This window comes from Pyrgilauda ruficollis, unplaced genomic scaffold (genome assembly GCF_017590135.1).
Source record: "Pyrgilauda ruficollis isolate IOZ18807 unplaced genomic scaffold, ASM1759013v1 scaffold70, whole genome shotgun sequence".
Taxonomy (NCBI): domain Eukaryota; kingdom Metazoa; phylum Chordata; class Aves; order Passeriformes; family Passeridae; genus Pyrgilauda; species Pyrgilauda ruficollis.
The window spans coordinates 2,001,349-2,025,353 of NW_024528822.1; the positions used below are offsets into that span (position 1 = coordinate 2,001,349).

General features: G+C 43.4%; 3 protein-coding genes across 4 annotated transcripts in view; 1 reads left to right on the forward strand and 2 right to left on the reverse strand.

Annotated features, from left to right (window-relative positions):
- TARBP1 (TAR (HIV-1) RNA binding protein 1) overlaps window positions 1–5,764 on the forward strand; it is a 32,090-nt gene extending 26,326 nt beyond the window's left edge. The window contains exons 25-30 of the mRNA XM_041485474.1: window positions 61–142; window positions 1,473–1,644; window positions 1,893–2,084; window positions 3,018–3,142; window positions 3,623–3,759; window positions 4,930–5,764. Of these exons, the coding sequence (XP_041341408.1) occupies window positions 61–142; window positions 1,473–1,644; window positions 1,893–2,084; window positions 3,018–3,142; window positions 3,623–3,759; window positions 4,930–5,095 (874 nt within the window). The 3' untranslated portion in view covers window positions 5,096–5,764. The remainder of the gene's footprint in view (window positions 1–60; window positions 143–1,472; window positions 1,645–1,892; window positions 2,085–3,017; window positions 3,143–3,622; window positions 3,760–4,929) is intronic.
- Window positions 5,765–5,913: 149 nt separating this feature from the next.
- LOC121363282 (cytochrome c oxidase assembly factor 6 homolog) lies at window positions 5,914–7,732 on the reverse strand. The gene is made up of 2 exons (XM_041485475.1): window positions 7,426–7,732; window positions 5,914–6,382 (listed from the first exon to the last, which is right to left on the reverse strand). The coding sequence occupies exons 1-2, from the start codon at window positions 7,567–7,569 to the stop codon at window positions 6,287–6,289; spliced, it is 240 nt and encodes a 79-aa protein (XP_041341409.1). The 5' UTR covers window positions 7,570–7,732; the 3' UTR covers window positions 5,914–6,286.
- A 10,618-nt stretch (window positions 7,733–18,350) lies between these two features.
- SLC35F3 (solute carrier family 35 member F3) overlaps window positions 18,351–24,005 on the reverse strand; it is a 169,209-nt gene continuing 163,554 nt past the window's right edge. For both annotated transcript variants that reach the window (XM_041485495.1, XM_041485496.1), the window contains 4 exons: window positions 23,603–23,728; window positions 21,309–21,501; window positions 19,656–19,745; window positions 18,351–18,605 (listed from right to left, as the gene is read on the reverse strand). In XM_041485495.1, coding sequence (XP_041341429.1) covers window positions 18,361–18,605; window positions 19,656–19,745; window positions 21,309–21,501; window positions 23,603–23,728 — 654 coding nt within the window. In that variant the 3' untranslated portion in view covers window positions 18,351–18,360. The remainder of the gene's footprint in view (window positions 18,606–19,655; window positions 19,746–21,308; window positions 21,502–23,602; window positions 23,729–24,005) is intronic.

The window sequence follows — 24,005 nt, forward strand, 5'->3', positions numbered from 1 at the left end:
TTTAAAATTTAATTTACATTGTTTTTTAAATGTATCTTACATTACTTTCTGCACTTGCAGGAATGCCAGAAGGAACTGGCAGCGAATCCAAGATCACTTCTTCTTTGCAACATTTCATCCAGTTGAGGATTATAGTCTAGAGGCAAGACCACGCTATTTGTCTAGTTTTGCAATTGTATTTTTATCTTTTTTGGTATCTTCTAATGTGGGATGAAATTATCAACTATTATTCATTTAAACCCCCCCAAAACTTACTTCACCCAGATGGGCTGTAGACTGAGATTGCATCTTAGTTTTCCTACTTGATACTGTGTTAAAAACCCAGGTCAGTTAGGAAGAGCTATGTGTGATGAATGTGCCTATCTGTGGGAACTAATCAGGTTTTATATTTGTGACTGGAAAGGTCCATTCTAGCAACTGAAGAGCATCTACTTAGTTGAGGTAGTTTATTAGGATTTTTAAGGCATCTGTTCCCAGAAGTTACTTGAGGTTTATGTGAATGGGATAGAGATACATCACTTCCAGAGCACCTTTTTCAGCCACTTTTTTTGACACAGCTCAAATAACGAACAGCTGAATAAACATTTGCATCACTGAAAATGGAAGGAAGGCAAAAATAAGGGTACAGATAAATAGAAGAGACAGAAGAACTAAGTTCAAAATACAGGATATTCATGGATATGAATGGGGTGTATGTTTTTGCAGAAACAGTGCCATCTTTGACAGAATTTTTTTTCTTCTTTTAAATGTTGTTCTGTGAAATATTTTTATGAACACAAATGTGCTAAACAGTGGAAAGTACAAGTCCTTAACAGGAGTTAAAAAACCCACAAAGCAAGACTAATATTTGTGAAGCATTTAAATGTATTCAGGGTGCATCTTCACCTTTGTCTTGAAGGGTGCATTGGAATAAACAAAAAGTCTGTGTTTTAAACTCTTTAATTTACTCAGCCTTTCCCTTGGGATGTGTGTTTTTCCCTCCTTGGTAAATCATGGTTAGCTAGGTGTATTGGTTGTGCTGAGCTGGATTTGACCACTAGATCTTAACGCTTTCAACTGTTTTTCTTTTGACATTAAATCAATCCACATCCTTTATTAGAAAGTTCTAAGAGTATTTGACAACTCTTGAGTGTTACACATACAAGATTTTCTCTAGACCCTTGTGCTGAGAAGCATAGTGTTAATTCTTCAGTATTCTAGAATTTCAGTACAATAATCAGTGCAGATCCTCAGGAAAAGTTTAATTAGAGAATAAGTCTCGATTTATGGAAGTTTTGGATAGCACTATAAGTAAAGTTATAAATATTGAGAGACATACTGGTAAGCTGTATTAAGTACCAAGAAAAAACAAGTATTAAAAGCATAAGAGGCTAGACAGTAGACATGTTCCATTAACTACCAGGGATTAAAAATACATTATGTATTTTGCTTGCTTTGTGACTTTTCGCTGACAACACTGTGTTCCATTGCAGACAATATTTTACATCCTTCCCCGCCTTTCGGAACTGGCCGAGGATGAATGGATCTCCCTCTCTAAATTTGACAGATTCACTGACATTCCTTTGCCAGCAGCATTTCAGTGGTGCCATTCCCGGAGGGAGCTTCGTGATCTGAAACCAAGTGACTGGTCTCAGCAAGACATGGGTAAAATATAGCCAATCTGTAGTAATTGTAATTATTTGTGTGGGATAGCTGTGTACATCTGTATTCAGTCTGACCTCTGGTTTTCAGTTGAAGTAAACTTGCATCTTTGTGAGCAGAACATGTCCCATAAAATAACAGATGATGATGAATGGTGTCTCCAGTATTACCATTTGGATTATCGTCTTTATTGAAGCACTAGTTTTCACTCCACTTGCATATCCATATGAACATACAATTTGTTGTGATAGGTTCACATTTGGCTGAAGCAGACAGCCAGACAGAGTGGACTGATGTTCAGAAGAAGATTATACCCTGGAAGAACAGTACTCCTAGTTTAGACTTGGAAATGGCATTTCAGGATCGTGCTGCTAAACTTGGCAAATCAAACAGCAGATTGATTGTGGTGGCTTCACTTATTGACAAACCTACCAATTTAGGAGGTAAGGTTGATTGCACATAGTCAAACTTTTATTTTAGACCTTGGAGCACACTTCGAGAATAGAAGTTAATTTCATTTTATGTTGGTAATTAGAAAATTATTTAAGTACTGCTCAGAAGAATAGATCAATTTCCTGAAAGAAACTGGTAGCCAAAGAAAATCCTACCCACTTCAGAGAGAGGGGTCTTCTACAGTTACTTCTCAGGGAAAAAAAAAAAGGAAGTATTTACATATAGCATAGTAGAATTTTGCTGTAAATCATGCTCAGTTTCTTGCTAATTCTGCATTTGCTACAGTTCAGTTTTTCAACTGTGTATGCAATTAAAGGAAATTACTTGGGTTTTCATTTTTTTCTGTAACAAATCAAATCTTGTAAACCTACAAGATTCTCATGTCTGTTGGACAGCAGAGTCCCATTTCCCCATTAAGACTGCCTTCACGACGTGTCAGCTGTGACATAATAAATCCTGCAAATACTTTATTGCCGTTTGTGTTTGATGTTAGCAGTTTCAATAACTGTAATGAGCAATGAAAAGCCCACAAGCTAGTGCTGTCTGCACTGTAATGCTGTTATGTGTCATCCTCTTTCATTTAACAGGTCTTGGGTTTAAAGCTTAAGCTTGTGTGTGGATGTATCAAACCACCATCCTTGCTAAGGCTTGGACACTTAACTCCTTACTTTGTATAATTAGTATTGTAAAAGCGTGTTGTCAAGACACAGTGCTTTTCTAATTTTTATCTTTCTGCTAAGTTACAAAACAATTTTTTCCTGTAATTTGTATGGATCAAAGTGTGGCTTGGAAGACCTGAAACTAATTAAAAGTAGATAACTAAAGTAGCCATTTCTCTTTTGCATTCTTTGTCATTTTCACTTGGTGTTCTGGCTTGGTGTTTATTTTCTACACAAAAATGACTTTATTTCTTGTTTTTGTAGGTTTATGTCGTACAAGTGAAATATTTGGGGCATCTGCACTAGTTGTTGGCAGTCTTCATTATATACAGGATAAGCAGTTTCAGCATCTGAGTGTTTCTGCAGAGCAGTGGCTCCCTCTTGTCGAGGTGAATGGAAACATTTTAATAGCTAAAAAATATACTCAGAATCTTCAGTTTGTCAGATGCATAGTGCAGAGCCTCAACATTTTTTATCTTGATAAAAATATCTTTTTGTTTAATGGAAGCTCTTGCTGTTACCTCTGACACTTAATCTTGTATGTTTTGGGTGAATCTTACAAAAATAATTTAGAAAATACTTGCAATTTTTTATTGCTGTGATAAACTGATTATGTCAGCTGTCATTGTTACATCTTTCTTCATGGTATTGGTGGGGATATTTTGTGCCACTAACTTTTTGTGCTACTGAAGAGCTTTTAAAATGTTAAGCTATATATGTACATGGACAGTCTTTGGGGATGAAAGTCATTCATCTTAACAAATGTCCAAGTAAATTGTTTGTTTTTTTCTTTTTTTACCATAATTTCAGAAGTTTACAAAAGGTGATATTTATATATTTTTATATTTCTCTCTACTTTTAATGCACAGGTGAAACCATCTCAGCTTGTTGATTATTTAGAGCAGAAGAAAACAGAAGGCTACACTATTATTGGTGTGGAGCAAACAGCTAAAAGTTTTGATCTTACAGAATATTGCTTCCCAGAGAAATCACTATTATTGCTGGGGTAAGAGCACACACAGTTTTGTAAACCTACATCTTGCAGTCCATCCCTTTCTCTAGTCAGAGTATGGTCACATGAAAACCAAGTGACATCGGTAAAGATGATTCTGGAATGGGAAATGATCATGGAAAGAGCAGTCCTTGGCTTTGTGTGCTAAAGACCATGAAGTACTGCTATCTACTGAATGACCCTTCTCACATTTAATAACCTATCCATACACTGTAACACCTTTTAATAAGGGGTGAAGGTAGCAACAGCACGAGTTGTATTTTTCTGGGAGTGCTGAAGACACCATCTGTTCAGCTCAGTTGCTGGGGCCCTGTCTGTGGTGAGCTCAGCCAGGAGGAGGCTGCGTTTGCCCTGCTGAGCTTGGTGAGGAGGGCTGGAGCAGACTGAGTGTGCATGGCTGGGAGGTGATTTAAAAGTTCAGCATGAGAGGCACAAGATGAAATAGCAAGTTTTGGCAGTACAAGCAGAGCAAGGGACAACTTCAGAGAAAAGCAGTTATCAGTTTCTGTAAGCAGACAAGCCTCAGATGTAATACAAAGTGGGGGAGGCTACTTAAAGAAATCTGCAGTAAAGCACATAAGAGTGAGAAAGCTCCTGGCATTGCAGGGCTACTGAGTGAGACCAGGAAGAAGGGCCTGGCTATCCTCTTAGGACAAAGATTTTTTTTTTCCAACTTTTTTACATGTAGCTTGTCGTCAGAATGGAGCGCTCATCATCACTTTGTTCCCCTCTAACTAAAAACAATAGTTTTGTTGCCAGTAAACATCAGTATCGTCTGGTGTACTCAGTTTTTGACATTCCTTCATGCCAAGATCTGAATGTGAAGTGGGCATTTGAGCTTTCCTGCTGTGCCAGCAGCTTCATACCATGGTGATTTCACCATGAGAGTCTCTATGCTGGGTGCTCAGCTATTGCTGGACCAGTGAACTGAAAACTGAGTCTTCCAGCAGGTTTTGTACATCAGAACTTAAGTCAGCTCTCTCCATGCTTTCTTTGCAATGTATTACTGTTTTTAAACAATTCATTTCTTGTCATCAGTTATCCCGTAGGCAGATGTGCCATTTGTCAAGAGGCGCTTGGATGCTGTTTTGACATTTGTATTTCTTACTTTCTGGAACACACATGCCCTCTCTCAGATACAAGTTACTGTTTCTTCTTTACTAGAAATGAACATGAAGGAATCCCAGCCAACCTGATTCACCACCTGGATGTCTGTGTGGAAATTCCTCAGCAGGGCATTATCCGGTCACTCAATGTTCATGTGAGTGGAGCTCTGCTGATCTGGGAGTACACAAGACAACAAGTGATCAAGCAGAAACAGCAGCAATAACTGCCCAGAGTCTCGTGCCTTACTGTACAGCTGGACGGCTTCCTACGGTGCTACGACATGAAGTTCTGAAGAGATGAGATACAAACTCAGGGTGAACGAGGATTCTTAACTTTGCATGTTCTGTTCTCTGTAGTGTTCAGAGTGACTTTTAAATGCCTTAATACTTTACCTCCTTAAATTGTCGCATTGGAAATAAATACTATTTATATTGCAAATTGTGTGTGTTTTTTCTGCTGAATGTCAGCACAGTACTGTGAACAATCTCAAATTCAAAACACGGGATTTTTACTGCAGGAACTTCAGTTGTGGTGACTGTGCTTGAAATTTAAGTTGTGCCTTTAACCATAGTTTTAAATTATTCCAGCACCTAGATATACTAGGTTATATGATTTTTGGAAGGTAACTCCACTTACATAATTACATTCAATGCTGCTCCTTGTTTAAATGCCTTCTACAGTCACATTTATTAATCCCGCTGTAAACAGTCTGTACCTTTAAATAAAGCTGCATCACTAAGGTAATCCAATTCTACAAAAGGCCATAATTTGAGAATTGTCATAAATAACTGGACATACTTCTAGTAGAGATACTGACTGAAAACATATCACCAGTGTAAAAATTCCTGTTGCTTAAAAAAAAAATAAGCATACTCCAAACAGAGGCTTACATATCATATGCACAGGATGCTTTAGGCCTTCTAATGACCACTGCTGTATAAGTTAATATCTGACTTAAACTGTATTTTAAAATACTTTGAAATACCTGGTAAATGACAAATATAAATTTTATTATACAACCCACTGCTTTTGAAAAGAAAGGCAAGTTGGAATGGACTTTTTTAATTTAGGAAAAAAGTGGTTCACTTACTGAAAAACAATTTCATTTTCTCTTTAGAATATGTACATAGCAGTATTAAATAATCATTTATTCCTGTGAAACAATTTTACTAATTATACATTCAAACCCTTAAATTTGTGAACAGCCCTGCACCATATTTCTTTGACTTAAACTCATCAAAAAGCTGCCCGTGACCCCTTTTTTTAGCAGACATGTGAGACCTGGCAACAAGAAGAGCAGTCTGCATTTCAGGGAGACTGCTACATCACCAGTTCTTGCACTCAAGCAGCTTCTGTTCCTTTCTCTGGCTTCTTCGTTCTATAGTTACTCTGACTTGATTTGAGAGCACAGTTCCTAAGACTTTCCAGCAGTTTCTGGAGGACGATACCCTTCTGTTTCAAGCTTCTTTTTATATTTTAAAAAGTCTCTTCTTTTGTCAAAGTGTTTAACCTGTATAAAAAGACAAATTGTTCATTATCAGAAACTAGCAACAGGAAGGGGCTTTGTGTAAGCAGTCTTTGATCACTGAACTGAAGGAGGATTTTAATGCACTAGTTAGGAGTTTCTTCTGTTGAAGACTAAAGAGTGGCATGTTTAGTTTTTGGGGGTTCTTTACCATTTTGAAATTAAACTTCAGTTTTAAGTTCACCACCCCGTTACTTCATTAAGATCTTATACGCTTTTCTCTTTTCACTACTTTGAACAAAACTTATTTGTGATGCAAAGGTATGTCCAGCAGCATTTCTATGGTATTACAGCCTACGTAACCCGGGTTCAGAGTCTAGAACCGCTGATGTGCACAGTGCAAAGCCCTGCAGATGAGACCATCATCCCTAGAGATAACAAACAGCAGAACTGCACTGTTCAGAGTGTCAGTCAGTGCAGCAGCTGTGAAGGTACTCAGGCTTTTCAACTGACTTCAGTCTACTACCTGCAACAGGAACTGTTCAGACCCTCCAACACCACTGCTACCAAAGGGCAGTGCCTATTAAAAAAGAATTACAGCTTGAGCTCAGGAAACTAAAAAACACAACATGAATGGATTACATTGCAGGCAGGTGCCTTACTGTGAAATTACACTGCAGGAAAAAAAGGTATTTTTATGCACAAGATGCCAGTCTTAAAATGCCAGGCACTGCACGGCCTGTATGGCAGTTCCCTTCTGTACTGGCCTTTAAATGGGAATTTCTGGGTACTTCTACAAGCTTCTAAAACTTTTTGGTTTAATTACAACACTAACCCTGTGTGTTTATCTGGAAGTTTGAGACACCATTTTCCTTTCTCTTTGTACTATACCCTTAACACTGCTTTCCTTAGTTCCCGGGCCATCAGGGGTGCGCTCAGGAGCCGTCCTTTCCCAGCCAGCCAGAAGTGTGCGAACCAGGCTACCCCTGACAGTACGGCGAGCTCCAGGCTGCCCAGGCAGGCTAATACTGCGGGAAGCCGGAGCTGCATCCCGCCGCGGCTGCCGGCGATGCGCGCACGGTGCTCACCCACTGCTGCGGGCAGCGCGACTCGAAGGCCCGGCGCAGCTTCTCGCACTTGGCGGCGTCATCCCCGTGGCTGTCCAGGCACTGCCAGAACTCGTCCCGGGCCCCCCAGCACGCCTTCCTCTCCTCCATCGTTGGCGCCGCCATCCCGGCTGCCGCCCTGAACACAAGGAGGCCGCTGTCCGAGCGCTCCCGCCCTGCCCGCCGTGCCGCGGCTGCGGGGGAAGGCGCTGCCGCCGCCGGGAGAGCCCCGCACGGCCCCGCAATCGCCCACTCACCCGCCCGCCCGCCAAGGTCGCGCTCCGGAAGCGATCCCGGCCCTTTCCCGGGGCGGGTCCGCCCCCGCGTGTCCCGCCCCGCCGGCTGCCGCGTCCTGCCGTGCGCGGGGTTCTCCCGATCCTGTCCCCGTCAGGACTGCTGCAGCCGCTCGGTCGCAGAAGGTGTTTGGAAGTATCAGTTGCCTGATGTGCTTTTCCGTACTTAATTTCTTTCCGGTGTCCTCCTCTGTTGTCTAGCGCACGGTAAACAGCTGTTCTTCTCGTGAGTTCCGTGCAGTGCATAGTAATGGATTGTCTGCTCGAAGAAACGAAGTGTCTCTGCTTTCCTTTTTGACGCATAAGAAAAACAGCTGGATAAAATCACGGTGTAAAATGTTTGGGGCCGGGACCAGTTTCCATGTGGTATTCGTAAAGCCAGCTCGTAGGAGGTGGAACCCAATTTCGGTAGTGCTGAGCAATGGCACGTGCTCTGAGCTACTGCAGGCTTTGTTAATTTAATGAATTAGGGGGAAAAAAAAATCTGAGAGCACTTACAGCACTGGAAATTTGCCGCGCTTTAAATAGCATGACAGTAAGGTAGTGACTGGGTGGAAGGCTGATAAAGATAGCATATACATGTAATGCATTTTTGACAGTTTTCCTTGCAGCAGGGTTCCTCCTGAGAGCTGGTCCATTGATTTCATGTAGTATGCACAAACCACTCTAGAAAGGTTTCTTGGAACGGACTCTGTCACGGAAGCAAGCTGAAAGTGAAAGAAAAACATACCCGTAGTCAAGGTGGTGAAAGAGCAAGAGAAGCCTGAGGGCAGCCAGGTGGTGACCGAAGTCTGCAGCACTGGCAGAGAGCATCCCGAGGCACGCTCTGTTTCATTATTTCATTTGGGACTCGGTGGCATTTCCTGCATGCCAAAAGAATTGGCGGTGTCCTTTCATGCATCAGTTCCACCTGGTAATGTGGGCCAGTTTTGCATTTTTAAAAGCTATGGCACATGTTCCCATAGTAACACACTGCAGTTTTGGGAAAGGTGACATTTTGGCAGCTGGGAAGAGCCTAACTCTGCCAGCTGCTGAGCCCTTGGCAGCTCCCGATGCCCGGGCAGCTTTAGAGGCTGTTTTTCCTGGTCCGGCAGCTTTCCTGGGAGTTTGCTGTAGCCGGTGCTCTGCCTGGTGCGTGAGGCTGCCCAGCAGCCTGTTCAGGGGTGGCTGTAGCTGTCAGCCCACCTTGAGCTGGCTTTTTCCCTCAGCACGTGGTAATGATTCTGGCTGGCGATGCTGGGCATCCTTGCCTGGTTCTCCTTGCAGGTGGCTCGCTCATTGTGATATCTGAAAGCTATTTTAGGAGAGGGCCAAAGATTTGCACTTCTTCAGCAGAGCCCCCTTGTAATCCAGCCAGATCTAGAGGGGATTTTTTTTGTTGAAATGTCCAACCCTCCCTTTGGAAGGGACGCTCTTTTGGAGCAACGTGAATGTGACTGTTGCTGTACACTTTGGAGTGTATAACACTTGTCCATGCTCTCTGCCCTGCCTGTTTGTCTTCTGTTTGCTACACTAGGATAGGTAAGAGATAGAAATGCAGTCATATAGTTGTTTCTAATAATAGAACAAGGGGTTTAAGGTGAGTGAAAGTTACTGCAAAAATAGAATTTCAGTTGTTTTTATGTTGCAAAAAATGAATGTAGAAGTAGATATGTATTGTAGCTCACTTAGGACCCTTTTGCACTCAGGCTTTTGCGAAGCAAGGTTTCACAGGCATGAATGTTGAAAAGAAAATTAATGTAAAGTCTCAAGACCAGAACATGTGATAATGGAATGTAATAATAGGAAATGCCAGTTGTGTTTTAGATTTCAAAATTTATGATGTGTGTAAAGTTGTTTAGTTACTGCATTTATGAAACAGAGGGGATAATGTGATTATATATAATTAATCACAAAGCCCAGATAGCACATCTGGGATATTTCTTATAAATAGTTTATTCTTTAATGACCTGTAACCTGAAAAGTAGTCACTGGAGACAATTGTAAATAACTCTTTGTAAGGGATATTAAGGAAATTTAGTGATATGGTTTCAGAAAAAAAAATACACAGATTCAGATAATAAATTTTTAATAGCAATATTTCCATTTGGTTAAACTGCTGTCCATAAGCGGGTGGAGGTTTTTTGTTCTTAATTGGCCAATTCTAAGTATTTATCTTTAGTCTTTTATTTTGGGAAATGTGCCCAGGGAGTAATGAATGGGATATTTATGGTAATTGGCAGAGGCTAATGTTCTAAAAAGATGGGAGGAAAAATTCCAGATTTGTTAGGTGTGCTGGTTTGCCACAGTTGAAGCCTTTGAGTTACATTTCCATTTAGCAGTTAGTGAGATAGATGTTAAAGAAATAGATGCCAGTTTCCCGCAGAAACTCTTGCCAGCAGTGTGTTAGAGTGAATCATGTGGTGTTTATACAGTGGTCCAGCTCTCAAGCTCTTTTGTGCCTATTCTTGCTAATTGGGATAGTGCTTTGCCTTCCAGTTAATGCCCAACTGCTCACTCCTCACCTACAGCCTTACTAACCCCATATGTAATTGAAATTTGCCCAGCAGATTCTTCATTTGTGACTATAATGATTTCTCCTTTTACTCTGGAAGCAATTAGCATGTTATTGGTGTCCCCACGGCCAATAATAGAAGCAATCCTTGATGTTCTGTAGCTGTGTGCTTATACAAGGAGTTCAGTTAATTTGTTTTTCTTTCATTGAAATATTCCGATGTATGATCCTTATCCATGACAGATTTTCAGGGAACTGAATTTAAAAATGACTTCTTTAAGCAATATAGCCCTTTGTCTAACTAATTATTTTGCTGGAAATTATAAAGAAATCTTACCTGAGGTAGCCTGGGGCGTTTTCTTCTATTGCGGAATAACAAGAATTTTTTTTATAAAATTAAAAAATACATAGTTCAATTTTAATATAAGAATATTTCTCTCCTTCCCACCTTCCTTCTTAAATGTCCATTAAGGATGTAACTCTGACTTCTTTGGCTATACAGTGTTCCTTGCTGTGCTTGGTGAAAGAAAATAATTATAAAAAATCAAAGTCGTTACAATGATTAATTGTACCTGGTTTTATTATTAAAAGGAGTAAATTCAGCAAAGAAACTCATGAACTGCATACAGGAATCTTAGACTGGAAACATTTAAGAAGTGTATGCTGTACTTTCTGTGGCCTTATGCAAAGCACTTCATTCTTTCATAAAGACTTCACTCTGTGTTTTACTTTGTGAGTCTCTTTTTAACAATAGCATGCCTAAACTTCAGACGAGTTTGCAAAAATTTAGGTTTATATATGAATAAAGAAGGAGGAGTGTATGAGGAGAAAGAAAACTGTAGGTTTTGTTGGGTAATCTTAGCAGATCAGTTCTCCAGAACCCTAAGATGTGAATTAGCATATGTGTTGGTTGGTTGGTTGGTTGGTTGGTTGGTTTGTTTTTTAGCTGTGTGTTGGGATTCTTGACTCCATTTCTTCAGAACACTCTCTTTGCTGGGTATTGTGATGGGTATCCCTGCACTAGGGAGTGCCAGTGTGATGTGAACCTAGAGGATGCAGCACACCAGGGGTTGGGACACCAGGAGGGACAGAGGCAGAGACACTGCCCCAGCTTTCTGTGCAGCTCCCTGTGTACCAGAGGCTGGCTGCGTGCATACATCAGGTAGCGCTGGAGGGGGTTTGGCTGGGAAAGATGAGCCATCTGTGCAGGCTGATATGGAGACAGAGGGGAAATAATAGACAGAATGGTTGTTCTTCACCTTCTCCAGGCCTGTGTTTAGTGATTTGAAGCCTGCTGAGCAAAGGCTTGTCTTATCTTCGTGGCCTCTCATGGACATCAGTGGGGTACCTTGTGGAGTGTGGTCTGAAAATCACTAGGTACATTGGGGCGTGGTGATTATGGTGAAGAAAAAGCCCAAAAACGGCAGGTTTTGGATTCTTTTAGGTGATGAAGTAATTTACATTATTTGTAGGCACTTGTTTTTAATGCCAGAATTCCATTTTTGTTCAGTTGTTAGAAAGGAAGAAAACAGAAAAAGGAGTATTTTGGGAAAGCAGGCGATGGTGGGAAGACTGACTAATTCTCACTCTCCTATTGGCTCCTGCTTAGCAATTCTCCAGGCCAACCAAGGATGAGACAAGTTTGCTTTGCAGCAATGTTGATGCTCAGCTCAGCAAGAAAGCTAGATAGGAAACTGGAAATCTGCCTGTTCTACAAGCAGACTTCAGTTTTCAAAGCCATGCAGCTAGAAGAGGAAAACTCATCTTTTGAGTTTAACTGGATGCCTTGAAATTTCTGAGACATGTTATGTACTAGAGGAAGGAAGTGGTTCCTAGTTCTCTCTAGGACTGAAGCACATCCTAACATTTTTAATAAAATACCCATTTGCATTCAGGTATTGTATTTATTAACTCATCAGCTGCACCAATTACCTTATGTGCACTATAGACATTGTCTGCAGTGTAGGTGTACTGTACCAGATGGGATTGCTTACACATGCACAAAGGCAGCATCGTTCTCAAACATGGTATTTGCTGCCAAGATCAATATCAATTTTCTTAGTAGCCAGGTTAGCAAGTGAGATGCCTTTGACCAAATCCAAAATCACACAATGAAAGAGTGATGCTTGTTGTACAAGTCAGGAAGGCATTTAAAATGTATAATTGGCCAAAAATCACCTGGAGACCATTATGCAGCTTGCTCTGCCTTCTAGGCTGCAGTCATTAAAAACTTGGCAGCTTCAGAAGCCAAAGGGGCAGTGAGACCTATTGCTGGGAGACTTGAAGGCTACATCCACTGCTACATCCATAATATATGCTTATAGCCAGGAAAGACAAGTTCACATTTTTGAAGTATTTACAAATCCTGCTGCTTGGATCTCACAGGAATCCAGGTCTTCATTCAAGAATCTTCTAAGTGTCTGGGTCAGTCGTGGGCATGTACAGAAGCTGCTGGTTTGGTGTAAATATTCTGTGGAAGGTAGGCAAGAAAGCCCTCCCTTAAGGAAAGGCAAAATGTTGCTGAAGTCTCAGTCTCTCAGTTGTCTTGTCTTTTCATGTTAAAAAGAGTCTGAAGAATGGATGACTTTCTGCAGACTTATTTTGGCTCTTTTTTTTTTTTGAGATAATTGGAAACACTACGCTTAGATTTTTGAAGTGTTTTTAATGATGCTTCTTACAAAAGAAATGAAGCTACTGTGGATAAAAGGACATTTTCTTGTGGCTTAATAACTGAGTAGTGAGGCAGGAAATAGCAGGAAAAAATTGCTGTTCAAAAGGAGAGAGATTACCAAAGGAGCTGTGCTGAGGTCAGTCTTCTTGGTCACTGATTGGTCAAATGATTGGTCAAAAATCCCTTTACTGATATTACTTTTTTACTGATTCAAGAGACTAACACTGAAAGGGAATCTGTCACTGTCATGCAGCCAAACAGCAAAATAGCTCTTTGCTGTTGCTCCCAATCAAAGCACTGATGGCTATCGTGAGGTGTTAGGGGGACTGAATCTAGGAGAGGAGGGAAGCCTGTGGATAAAGAGCTGGAAATTTCTCTTCTGAAGGGATCATCTGCTTCAGCAGTAGGATTAAAGAGCTGTCTCTAGGTCATTGTAGAAAAATTGCATATGATAGGTTCCTAAGTGCATTGCTAATGTGAACCCCACAACTTCCCTTGTTTAAGCCTTTTCCAGAACTGTAACTCTGCTTAAAAGTTCCACTCTTCACTTCTGAGAGGTTGTTTGCTTCCTAGTATATCTGTAAAGCATATGGATAAATACTAATTGCCACCTTCTTTAAAATGATCTTGTGCATATCTGAAGACCCCCCCTTACAGAGTTTCAGGTAGAAAAGAAAAGTAAAAGGTTTATTATTTTCAGAAACAATAGTTTGAGATACTGGTCCTGTCCTTAAGACTGTGATTTCCTCTTAGAAGATTTTTAGGCTACAGTTCATAAGATCTTTATGCTCTTTCTTTTTCTTGCTTCCTTTTTAATGCTCAGGACTTCTGCATAAGGTTCAGATTATTATGGAAATGCCCTAGAACATGCCAGCTAAAGAAGGGAATCTGATTGCTTCTCTTTTAGTAATTATGAGGTAATTAAATTCATCCATCAAAATCCATTTCTACAGGCAGTTTCTGCAGAGAGAGCTTGCATGAGGACTGGACTGTGAAATAAGCTTGGCCTTCACCAAGGAATAGCTCAGGTTTGGAGGCCTTGAAGGCTCCATCCTTTCTGCAGTACAAGCAGGGGACCTGGATCCGAACTCGCTGTAGTTTGTGGCTGTACAGCATGTGCACAGACTCAATTTCTTCAAACTGGAGTCATTGTAAAGGACAGGTGGGCATCTTGCCCAGGAAGGTATTTCACAAAAGGCATTTATTTCTGATTCTATCATCAGCTCTCCTGTGCTTCTGCTTCACATGAGCTGCATTGTTTCTGGCTGCTTTCTTTCCCTCTTCCTTGAAGAGATGCCCAGTTCCAGGCTGCTGCCTGAGCCCACAGAGCCAAGGCAAGGTGGCTGGTGCTATTCCTAAGGCTTCTGAAGGGCTGGAGAATCGTCATCCTTTTCAGTGAAGGAGGAGTGTGTTTCCATTTGTTTCAGTTGTGCCCATTTGTCAGTTTATTTGGAATATGATCCAGAGCTATGCAAATCCATCTAGGCTTTCATGTTCACTCACTGCACAGAGAAACCTTCACTTCTCTGTTTGTTTTTGGGCCTGCAGACGCCATAGCAGGCAGGTTTTTGACCAGAAATGGTGTCAGCCTGGTCATGTAAGTTGAAGATACAGTGCCTTTAGTAACTCTGACCAGCTCAACATTGCACTCGCTTTGTTTTAGACCACTATGGAGAGCTGGGGGTGGGAGATTTGTTCCCGAGCTCATAGTTCTGATGGGAGATTTGTTCCTGAGCTCAGAGGAAACATCAGTTAAGCCCCAGAACTTGGTGATCTACAGGTCCTGCTAGTCTAGCCTCAGCTCCCAAAACAGTTCAGCTACATACTGGTTTCAGTGTCTTTTGTTCATCTGTTGCTTGCTGTGGTTGGATTTCTGCTCTTCATGGCTGTTTTCTGAAGACTGCTGATATGAATACAGCCATTCTAGACAGAGGATTGGGAAAAGCTTTTTAAAATAAGCCCGTCTCTGACCCATATGCTGATAAAAGGTTCATGCAGTCTCTGTGGAGAGTTGCAATAAAAAATTGTTATAAAGGTAGCAGCAGGAGACAGCAGGACAAGAACAAAGGCACACATGGCAGGAGGAGGACTGCTGTGCCTTCTCACTGCTGTATTCTGCAGCAGTGAAAGCCAGCAGCTGCAATGAGGTCTGGTGATGCTATTTGCTTTTCTGAGATTTTTTTTTCTCAATTTTCTGTTATAACAAGCCCACTGGACACTTGTTACTGGACACTTTGAGCCCTAAGCTGGGCCAGGCAGGTGCCAGTCCAGGTCAGCCCTTGGACAAGGGTGCACACTTGTGGCTGGCACTGCTCTGTCAGGGCAGGAGATGCACAATGATGATGCAGGAGACCAGCTTCAGAGACACCTGAAGAAGCCTCATGCTGGAGGGACCTGCAGTTCTGCCTGAGGAGGAGGTTCAAGGTGGCCAGTGGTGGGCTAAAAGTGCTAATTCCAGGCTTGCGTGGCTCTGTGCTGCAGAGCAGGTATGGCCCTGCAGGGCAGTGTGGGGGCTGACCCACAGACTGCTGCAGAGGTTGCACACAGTGCTTTGGCCTCTGAGGGCAAGCAGGAGAGTCTGCCACAGCTCAGCCCTCCTCTCCAGGGCGCTGAATTTGTCCTGGGCATCCTTTCACAGTCTGAGATCAGGAGTTCAGTCTTGCCTTCACCTGAAAGATGGCCCAGTTACATCTAATGCCTTCTCAGAGGGGTTTGCTCTGGCTTGTCCTTCTGCTGAAAGCCAGCAACTCCAATTTTTTTCATTCCTCACCTTCAGACCTGTGATGCTTTGGCACTTAGAGATGTGCACACATACCATGTGGACACACGGCATTTTTGTTCTCCTAATCACATCCCGGACTTCATTGTCTGGAAGGCTTTTCTACGCAGTGGCTTACTGTCAAGTCAAGGTGTTTATGCTTAGGGCAAGGTGTTACCTGAAGAAATGTAGGTCCTTTCATCTGGTTAACATGGCTAGCTCAGAATTGCTTCACATGGGGAAATCTAGTTTGCACAGTTCCCACTCAGAAGAGAGACGGTTCATGAAGTGCTGTTTGAAGTCCCAGCCCTTGCATGTGTTTAGCCTGTTCTCAGGAAGGATGAGCCAACAGAAGCAATGACTTAGTTGCAGACTCTGGTAAATCAGAGTTTTACTAATGCTGCTATCCATTCTGGTGCATAAATTCCCTTGCAATCCATACTGAAGGCAAAAAAACCTGCTTCCCTTTTGTTTAAAACCACACATATTAGTTGCAGTTTTTAAAAGGGCATTTGGAGCCTTTGAATACTTAGAGACTGCATCAAACATACAACAAAATGAAGTGTGGAGATCACAGTAGATGCCACTTTCTGGGACAATGGAAATGGAAGGACTGTTTATATATTCTCTGGCCTTGCTCAGAGAGGAGGCCTGGGGAGGATGACATCCTCAAGGATGACAAAATTATTTGTCTGAAGATGGAATAAACTTAAATCTGGGAGTTCTGAGGTCAAGTCTCTATGTGTGCCCTTCAATGCAGTTGTTGAAGTTGTACCTGTGCTCCAGTCTTGTGCCTTTACCCTCCTTTTCCCAAATAAATAGACATAAAAATTCAGGGGTGTAATCTCTGCTAGCAAGTCTTTAATGTCTGGTCATCAAGCAAAATTGTGGGGACAAGCATACAGCCTGGACTAGGGCCTGGTTATTAATGTACAAATTCATGTCCCACACACTGCCCTAAGCACCTGTTAGCATATGCATGTATGGCTGCTCACTGATGCATTCAAAAACCAATTTTTCCTTTGGTGTGCTTCTGCTGGATGTCTGCTTCCTGACTGATGCCTACAGCATCCCTCTGGATGGCTTTGTCCACGTAGTGTAGAGCAGCCTCTGCTGTCTTGGACAGACGGGCTGGCAGTGCTGTGAGATGCAGCCTTGGTTGCTTTGATGATCATGTCTCTCCCTTTTGGTCCCTTTGGCCAAATACTACCCACAGGAGAACTGCAACAAAGGTTCAGTCAAGAGAAGGAAAAGGATAGCATTGACTGAGGCTGAGTTTAAAATCTTTTATTATTTAGCTTTGCCAAACAGATAATGGAATCTGAAGTTGATTTGCTAAAATGTTTTGAAGTGGAAGCCACCCCTGCCTGAGACAAAGAGGACCTCAGTGGCAGCAGGGACCTTAGGCTATGGCAGCAGTTCAAAAGAACACTTTTAATTTTGTATGCAACAATGTAAACTTCAAAAATAGTAAACTATAACCTTTCCCCCCCCTTTTTTTACATAGCATGTGATCTATCACAGATAGAAATTTAATGGCGAACCAAAATCGCGTAAGTAAACATCCTGGTGCTTACAAGTTTCATAAAAAGTGTTACATTTGATGTAAATACCTTACATTTTTAACTCTTAACACTCACAATTATGGAGTAAAAGCAACTGGCGATTCACCCCCTTAGTCCATGCTCTCAGACTGTACATCAGCAACCACGCTCTTGCCAGCCCCTTTGATCATTTCTGTCGGATTGTCCCACACGCGGCCAAGATTTCCCCTTCCTCACATTGGCATTAACCAAGCGCAGCTCCACACAGGGGTAAAACCTGTGAAGTGAGAAGAGAACCAGGTCTCCTGCGCTCGACCTTGCGGTCCCCCGGGCCCCACGCTCCCACAGAACCACGGTGTGCGTGGGAGGCACGTCCTGATGTCGGTGGGAATTTGGGGTCCTTTGGGGCCACAAACCTGAGCCCTGCCTTTGCAAGTGCCTCGAAGCAGGACCTGGTTCTGCGTGGATAAAGACAAGAGTTCTGTAGAAGGCACTGGATTTCTCTTGCATGATTTTAAACGTGGACTACAGTCATTTGCAGAATAAGGAGATTTGGGCTCTAGACTGCTTTCTCTCTATGCTTTAGTGCAAGCATTTTTTGCGCTTGAATTCTCCCTGTTTGCAGCGCAACACACGCTCATCTACATAGAGTGATTTCTAAATCTTCCTTCCACTCTTCCCCCCATCTTCCCGCCCCCAAAAAGATTCCCTTTTTTTTTTTGCTCCTTGAAAACTTTCAAAGTACAGCTCTGGTCAAAAATAAACATGTGATGTAGCATAGCATTTGTTTCTTTTAAATCACAGTGTGCAATGCATCATTCAGTACCTAATGTTCAAAATGTCTGCCCTGCTTTTCATGAAAGTCATTCTTTAAAATAACCTATGCAAATATATTTTGACTATATATTACATTCATTTAAAAAGAGAAGAGAGGTTCTTGGTTTGCAGTTTTTTTTCAGTGTACTACTTAAGTGAAAGGTCAGATGTGAAAAAAGTACAAGCAAACTGGACATGCCAAGACTTGATGCTTTAGATGGTGATCATATCAAAACTGTACAGGTATGTACACCATGTTGGACAGGTGTGCTTCTTCCCAAGAAAAGACCTTTGCATCATCATATATAACGTTAACCACAAAGTTTTGGTAAAAAGAGCATTTAATGAGCAAAGGATGACATGGAAGGGCGAGTTCTCCGGCTTTTATTAGGCAGTCCTGAAGCAATGTCTCCATTCCCTTCGGGAATTTCTTCCTTCTTCCGGACTTTGAGACGTGTGAGGAGCTTTATTACCCAGACATCCCATTCCTCTGGCAAGAGCAACAGGAGGAAGCCCAGGCCAATAATGATGATGGCGATTACTCGAACACTATTGAAGACAATTTCACTCGTGTAGTGATCAACAACTGTGTGGGACATGGAAAGGATGTTACTACATGGGAAAAGGCATTAGGACAGTATCCCCTTCCCTCTCCCTCACCTCCCCAGCTCTGAGGGCTGGCAGGAGAACATGGCCATGGAGGCAGTGATGGCAAGGGCACTATTTCCTGCAGGTTGAGCACACAGCAGGGTATGTCCACCAACAGTGCAGGAACTCCTGCTGAGGAGTGCAGGGACACAGAGAAAGGGGCATTTCCCTTCCCTGCATTCCCTTTCCTGATTGCAAATTTTTCTTGTCACCCTGAGTGCCCTGTGAAGTAAGAGACCCTGCCCAAGCTGAGCCATCCACACACTCTGGAGGGATCACACCTTTTGGTAGCCAGATCTGCCAGAGCAGTGCCCAGCTCTGTGTGCACTTAGTCAGCATGAAGCTGGGAGCTGCCACCTGCACCGTGGCACCAGCTGAGCGTGCTGGGTGTTAGGAGGCTGCTTTAGGATGGGATTGTGTCTGCACTCCCCTGCCCAGACATCTCAGACTCTGCAGTCTCTTGGCTTTCACGAAATTTCAGAAAAACTGTCAGAGAAATGTACCAGGCCATGTCCAAAATTGAACTGGCCAGTGTTCTTGATAAACACCCACAGTGCTGTTTACCAAGGCAAGCAGAGTTGCTATTTACATATCTGCTCTAAAATGTAAGCAATTATATTTGTTTGAATTTAGTGTTAAGCCTGCCTTGAAGACATCATTAAGAACTGATTTCTGCTTTAGCCATGGGTTTTTATTCCAGCCCAGAGATGAATGTCTTCAAATCTACTTTGTTTTTCAGTATGCAGGCTTCTTCGGACAGTAATTTAAAAATCAATTTCAGGGATTGTGAATATTCATGTAATATTACACAACACATATCTAACACATAAAGAATAAATTTTTAATCAGTGTCATCTCTGTAAGTCTTTGAGAGAAGACTCAGGTGCAAAACATGTTTAATAAATCTATTTTCTTTCATCCCTGCTGTATATTTGAAAGGCCACAGATTTAATGCATTAATTAAGATGCAAAAGACAGAGAATCTTACCTGCATTCACTGGGACACTCAGTACAATTCCAAGAGAAATCAAGGTGGGGTAGGTAATAGCAATCCCAAAATTTAGTAGAATATTGAATGCTGATGAAGGAAAGAAAAATGTCTTTTAGTACAGTGAAATTAGGCAGAAGGAATGTCACTTGAAACGCTTATGCTTTATTACTCTATTTGTTGTTCAAATAAAGGGTACATCAGCTTCTGTTGTTTTTCCTGAAGATACCAGAGGACAAAGCTCTGTCTGCTGCATGGCCACCTGCCTGAGACATGGCTGTTTCTGGGGAGCTCTGTGTCCCTCTGGAGTCCAGTGGCAGAACCAGAGTGGGTTTTGGGTACAGCCTGTCTCTCAGCATCATGTGCAGTAATTCCCACTCTTTATACTGATCCAGTGATCCCCTTGGCCCTGCTGAAAGACAACACTCTTCATCTGGGAGATTTCAGCTGAACAGGAGCTTCTGTCTGGGTGCTTTTTTGTAAAAAAGCTGCCTCCAGTTGCAGGTGGAAGATGCTGTAAATCTAACCCTCTTCCAGGCAGGAACTTGCTAAATATAATGTCATACAATGAAATTATACTATCATTCCTAAGGAATGATTATAATATCACTTCATTGTAATACCATGCACAGTTTGTGGGGTGTTTAATGACAAATTAGTAATTGCTTTGGATCAAATTCACCCTTTTTTTAAGGTGATCAGCTTTAGCAGAATCAGGAGAGCCTTGCCAATACTGAGCTTGTTGGGAGCTGGAGCTTTGACTGTCTTCCAGTAGTACCCATGTATTGCACATGCCAGGGGTTGCTTGCCAAGTTCTGCACCACTTTCTTACAGACAGCTTCCTCTGAGTCCACTGATAAGTAACCTGGAGGTACTTCTGGAATTGTGATTGTTCAGGGTAAAAGGAGCTGGGACTCAAGACAGGGGTAGAGAAGAGCTATTTCCAGTGGAAATTAATGTTTTAGGAGAGGGGATTCCGTCATCCAGTGTAGTGACCAACTGTGGCAGCAAGTCAACACATGTAATTTAACAATGGACAGCATCATGTTTCTGGTAACCTTTAAAACTTAGATTGGCATCCCTCCCCTCTGGGCTCCTTTGGTGACACAGCAGTGGCAGCAGAAGAGAGGATTGCCACCTATCAAAATTTCCATCACTGTGCAACACTACATTTTCAAAAGTTTACTCCTCTTTAGGAGTAGCAGTTACTTCTCTTTAGGAGTAGCAATTAGCTACTACTTCAGGCAGCAGGGGATTGGAGTCTGGCCTTGACAGGCCTGGCCTAACCTTGCTGTGGGGATGCTGATGAACCCCAGACAATGCCCTCCCAGCAGGGCTGCTTCCATCACAGCCTGGGCAAGTGTTACCTGTCTCTGTCACACAGAGTTCATGAGTAGGAGTTAGGACAAGCTTTACAGCTTAGTTCCACAGTCCCTTCTAAAGAGAGCCACTGTGTTTTGGTGTGGTAATAATAGCAGAAGCGAGGTCTACATTGGCCCTAGGAATGGGCCCTCTCATAATATCTCAAGTTAATAATTAAGTTGAGAAGGGAAAACAGCTCCAGTATGGGAGAGGCTTGCAGTTTCCACCAGCAGCCGGTTTCTGGCACCCTCCTCCAACCCGAGCAGTGTGAGAGCTCCCCCATCTACTCACTCAATAAGAGAATTGAAAATCCGCAGAGGTTCCCCCAAGGAATGATGTCAAAAGAGCTCCAGTACTCCACTTTGGTAAAATAAAGGATGACAGGAATACAGGTAACGAAGAGGACGTTGAAGACAGCTAACACAGACAGGAATAAGGCAGCTTCTCCAAATTTAGCACTGCCCAAAAGAAGTTTGAATAAAACCTAAAAGAGGAAAATACATGGGTTTAACTCTCTTGCACCACCATCCCTGGAAAGCTGGCATTCTGTTCTGGCACCGATGCAGTGATGCTTGCCGGACACTTGGGATGGCTGCTCATGGAACTGTGGTGAGCAGCTTGTGTGGCCCAGCCGTCACCCTCCTGGCATCTCCTGGAACAGAGGCAGGGGCAGCTGCCAACTGAGTCCAGGCATAAAGGGCATTCAGCACCTTTGTCTGTACCTGTCCTGAAAGGAGAGGTCACTAACCCTAACTTAGACCCTTCAACTCTTGCTTAGACCCTTCAGTCTTTTTTCTGCACCTCCAGATAATTTGACATTAAGAAGACTGTGGAGCATGGCAGGGGGAGGAGACAAAGCAATCTAGATGAAGAATCCCCATGAGACATCACTGGTCCAAGCCTTTAGCTGCCACCTGAGCAGTGCTGTGGTGGTGGGCAAGCACAGTCCATGCTGACTGGCTGTCCTTCCACCTTCTCCCTGGAACTCATCTCCAGGAGGCAGATAGCAGAGCAGCAGATGCAGCCTGGGCAATGAGACTGCAGGGAGGGATTTAAAACCTTTGGTTTGTTAGTGGGAAAAGAAAAAAAAAAAAGTAGAAATAAAGGCTGTGAGCAGCCCGTCTGTGGCTGGGGACTGCCTGTGGACAGGTCGTGTCTGAAGTCTGCATCGGTTTTCACCACAGTGCTGCAGAGATTCTGTTGGATATCATGGTCTGGGAACAGTTTTCCTCTGCTACTGGCTGCAGACCAGGCCAGCCAGTGGACTGTGGCTTTGTGGTTTGTGCTGCACTGGCAGTCCCCCTCACCAGTGTCACTTCTCTCCTTTGCCTACACAGAGCAGGCAAGTCTGCAGGGCTGCCGTGCTAGCAGGGCTCTGCCCACTCCCACCATCCCATCACTGGCCAGTGCAGCTGTGTTGCTGCTCTGCAATATGGAGCAAAATGTCCCAAAAGCCACTTACTCCTCATTTGCCTCCTGAGGCCAGCATGTTGTGTTGCCCCCCGCAGGGCCACCTTGACCTATCCTCCTACCCCAGACAGGCAGTGGCTCTGCTGCACATGGTGACATCTGTCTGCCTGTAGATCTGCCTGCCCCTTTGGCACACACAGCTCATGGGAACTGAGCCAGAGAGAGCCAGAGCAGGGTGGCAGCAGCAGTGGCAGCGGCATGTGTTGCACAACAAGCTGCAGAGCTTCACCTGTCCTGGCATGCAGAGCACACTGCAGAGTAACACCCTGCTGGCACTGCCGCCACCACCCTCCTGTGCACGAGCTCTGGTGGAGCAGCCCTGAGACTCCCATTCCCAGAAAGAGTGGCAGTGTCATGGGAAAGGGAACACAGCTAGGCTCTAGCCTTTAATTTTCTCTGGTTTGGTGGGCCATGTCTCTGGTCCTGCAAGGAAATGCTCTATTCGAGGAATGAGCTGTATGAAACTTCCTGACCTTCCTAATGTAAGAGATCGTCTGATCTGAACAAATGAGCAAAAAGCATCGCTGCACTGTGCCGAGGGGCACAGGCAGATGCTTCTCAGTTTGGCAAGTCTCCCTGGACTGCAGGGCTCTCCTGGCCAGTTCCTGTTGGATGACTGGTACAGTGCAATTCATTAGACCAGATGAAGTTGTCTACACCTCCTGATCTACACACCTGAGCCAGGGTGGGCCAACCACACTCTACAAATGCTTATTCCTCACTGTGGACTGTGACTGAGCACTATGATCAGCATAAAGGCAAGTGCCCAGAAGTGTCCCAGGCTGAGTGAAATGGCTGTGCTCAGCAGAGAAGGCTACATCTTACACATAGTGCAGCTTATCCAGCTGCTCAGGATGAGGTCTTGATTCATAGGCACGTGCTCTGCATTTTAAGGATATGATTGCTTCCATGATAAGCAATGCTTTAAGCCCCACACAGGCTACATGTGTTACTGAAGGAGGACTGGCAAGTGGAGCTAACCAAGTGACTTAAGCTAAATCTCTGCAGGGTGCTTCCTGAACTCCACAGAGGTTTGCAAGTAAGACAGGAACAGCCAAAGTGAGTGATGAGGGTGACAGGCATCTCTGTGGGGGAAAAGAGCCAGGTATGCTTACCTTGTAGAGAGCAGACATTGAGGCAGAGCCCACCACCAGGGCTATCCCAATAACGGAGTGGCTGTGAAACCCATCAGCATACGTCATCATAACTATCCCTGCAATAGCAAATATAGCAGCCACAATCTGGTTGGAGACAAAGAAAGCAAGAAAGTGTTACTAGACAACCCTCACGATGGAGAAACAGGCAATGCAGATTTACATTCGAGTGCAGTACTTCTGCATCATCTGCCTATGTAGAAAATAGTAGGAAGCCTGGGCCAATACCCAGGGAGCAGATGCTGCCTGCCCTCGTGGATTCCCTGGCTGCAGGGAAGCTGCAGGCAGAGCTGCAAAGGAGTGGCTGCTCCGGGCGTGTGCGACAGGCCAGACTGCAGGGCTCAGTGCCTCCGACTGAGCTGAA

Bases quoted from the DNA above. Each gene is read 5' to 3' on its own strand.
- LOC121363282 (XM_041485475.1), bottom strand. From the start codon at position 7,569: ATGGCGGCGCCAACGATGGAGGAGAGGAAGGCGTGCTGGGGGGCCCGG. The intron at 6,383-7,425 runs GTGAGCACCGTG...CTTTTTATACAG, and splicing joins CGCGCTGCCCGCAGCAGTGG to GTTAAACACTTTGACAAAAG.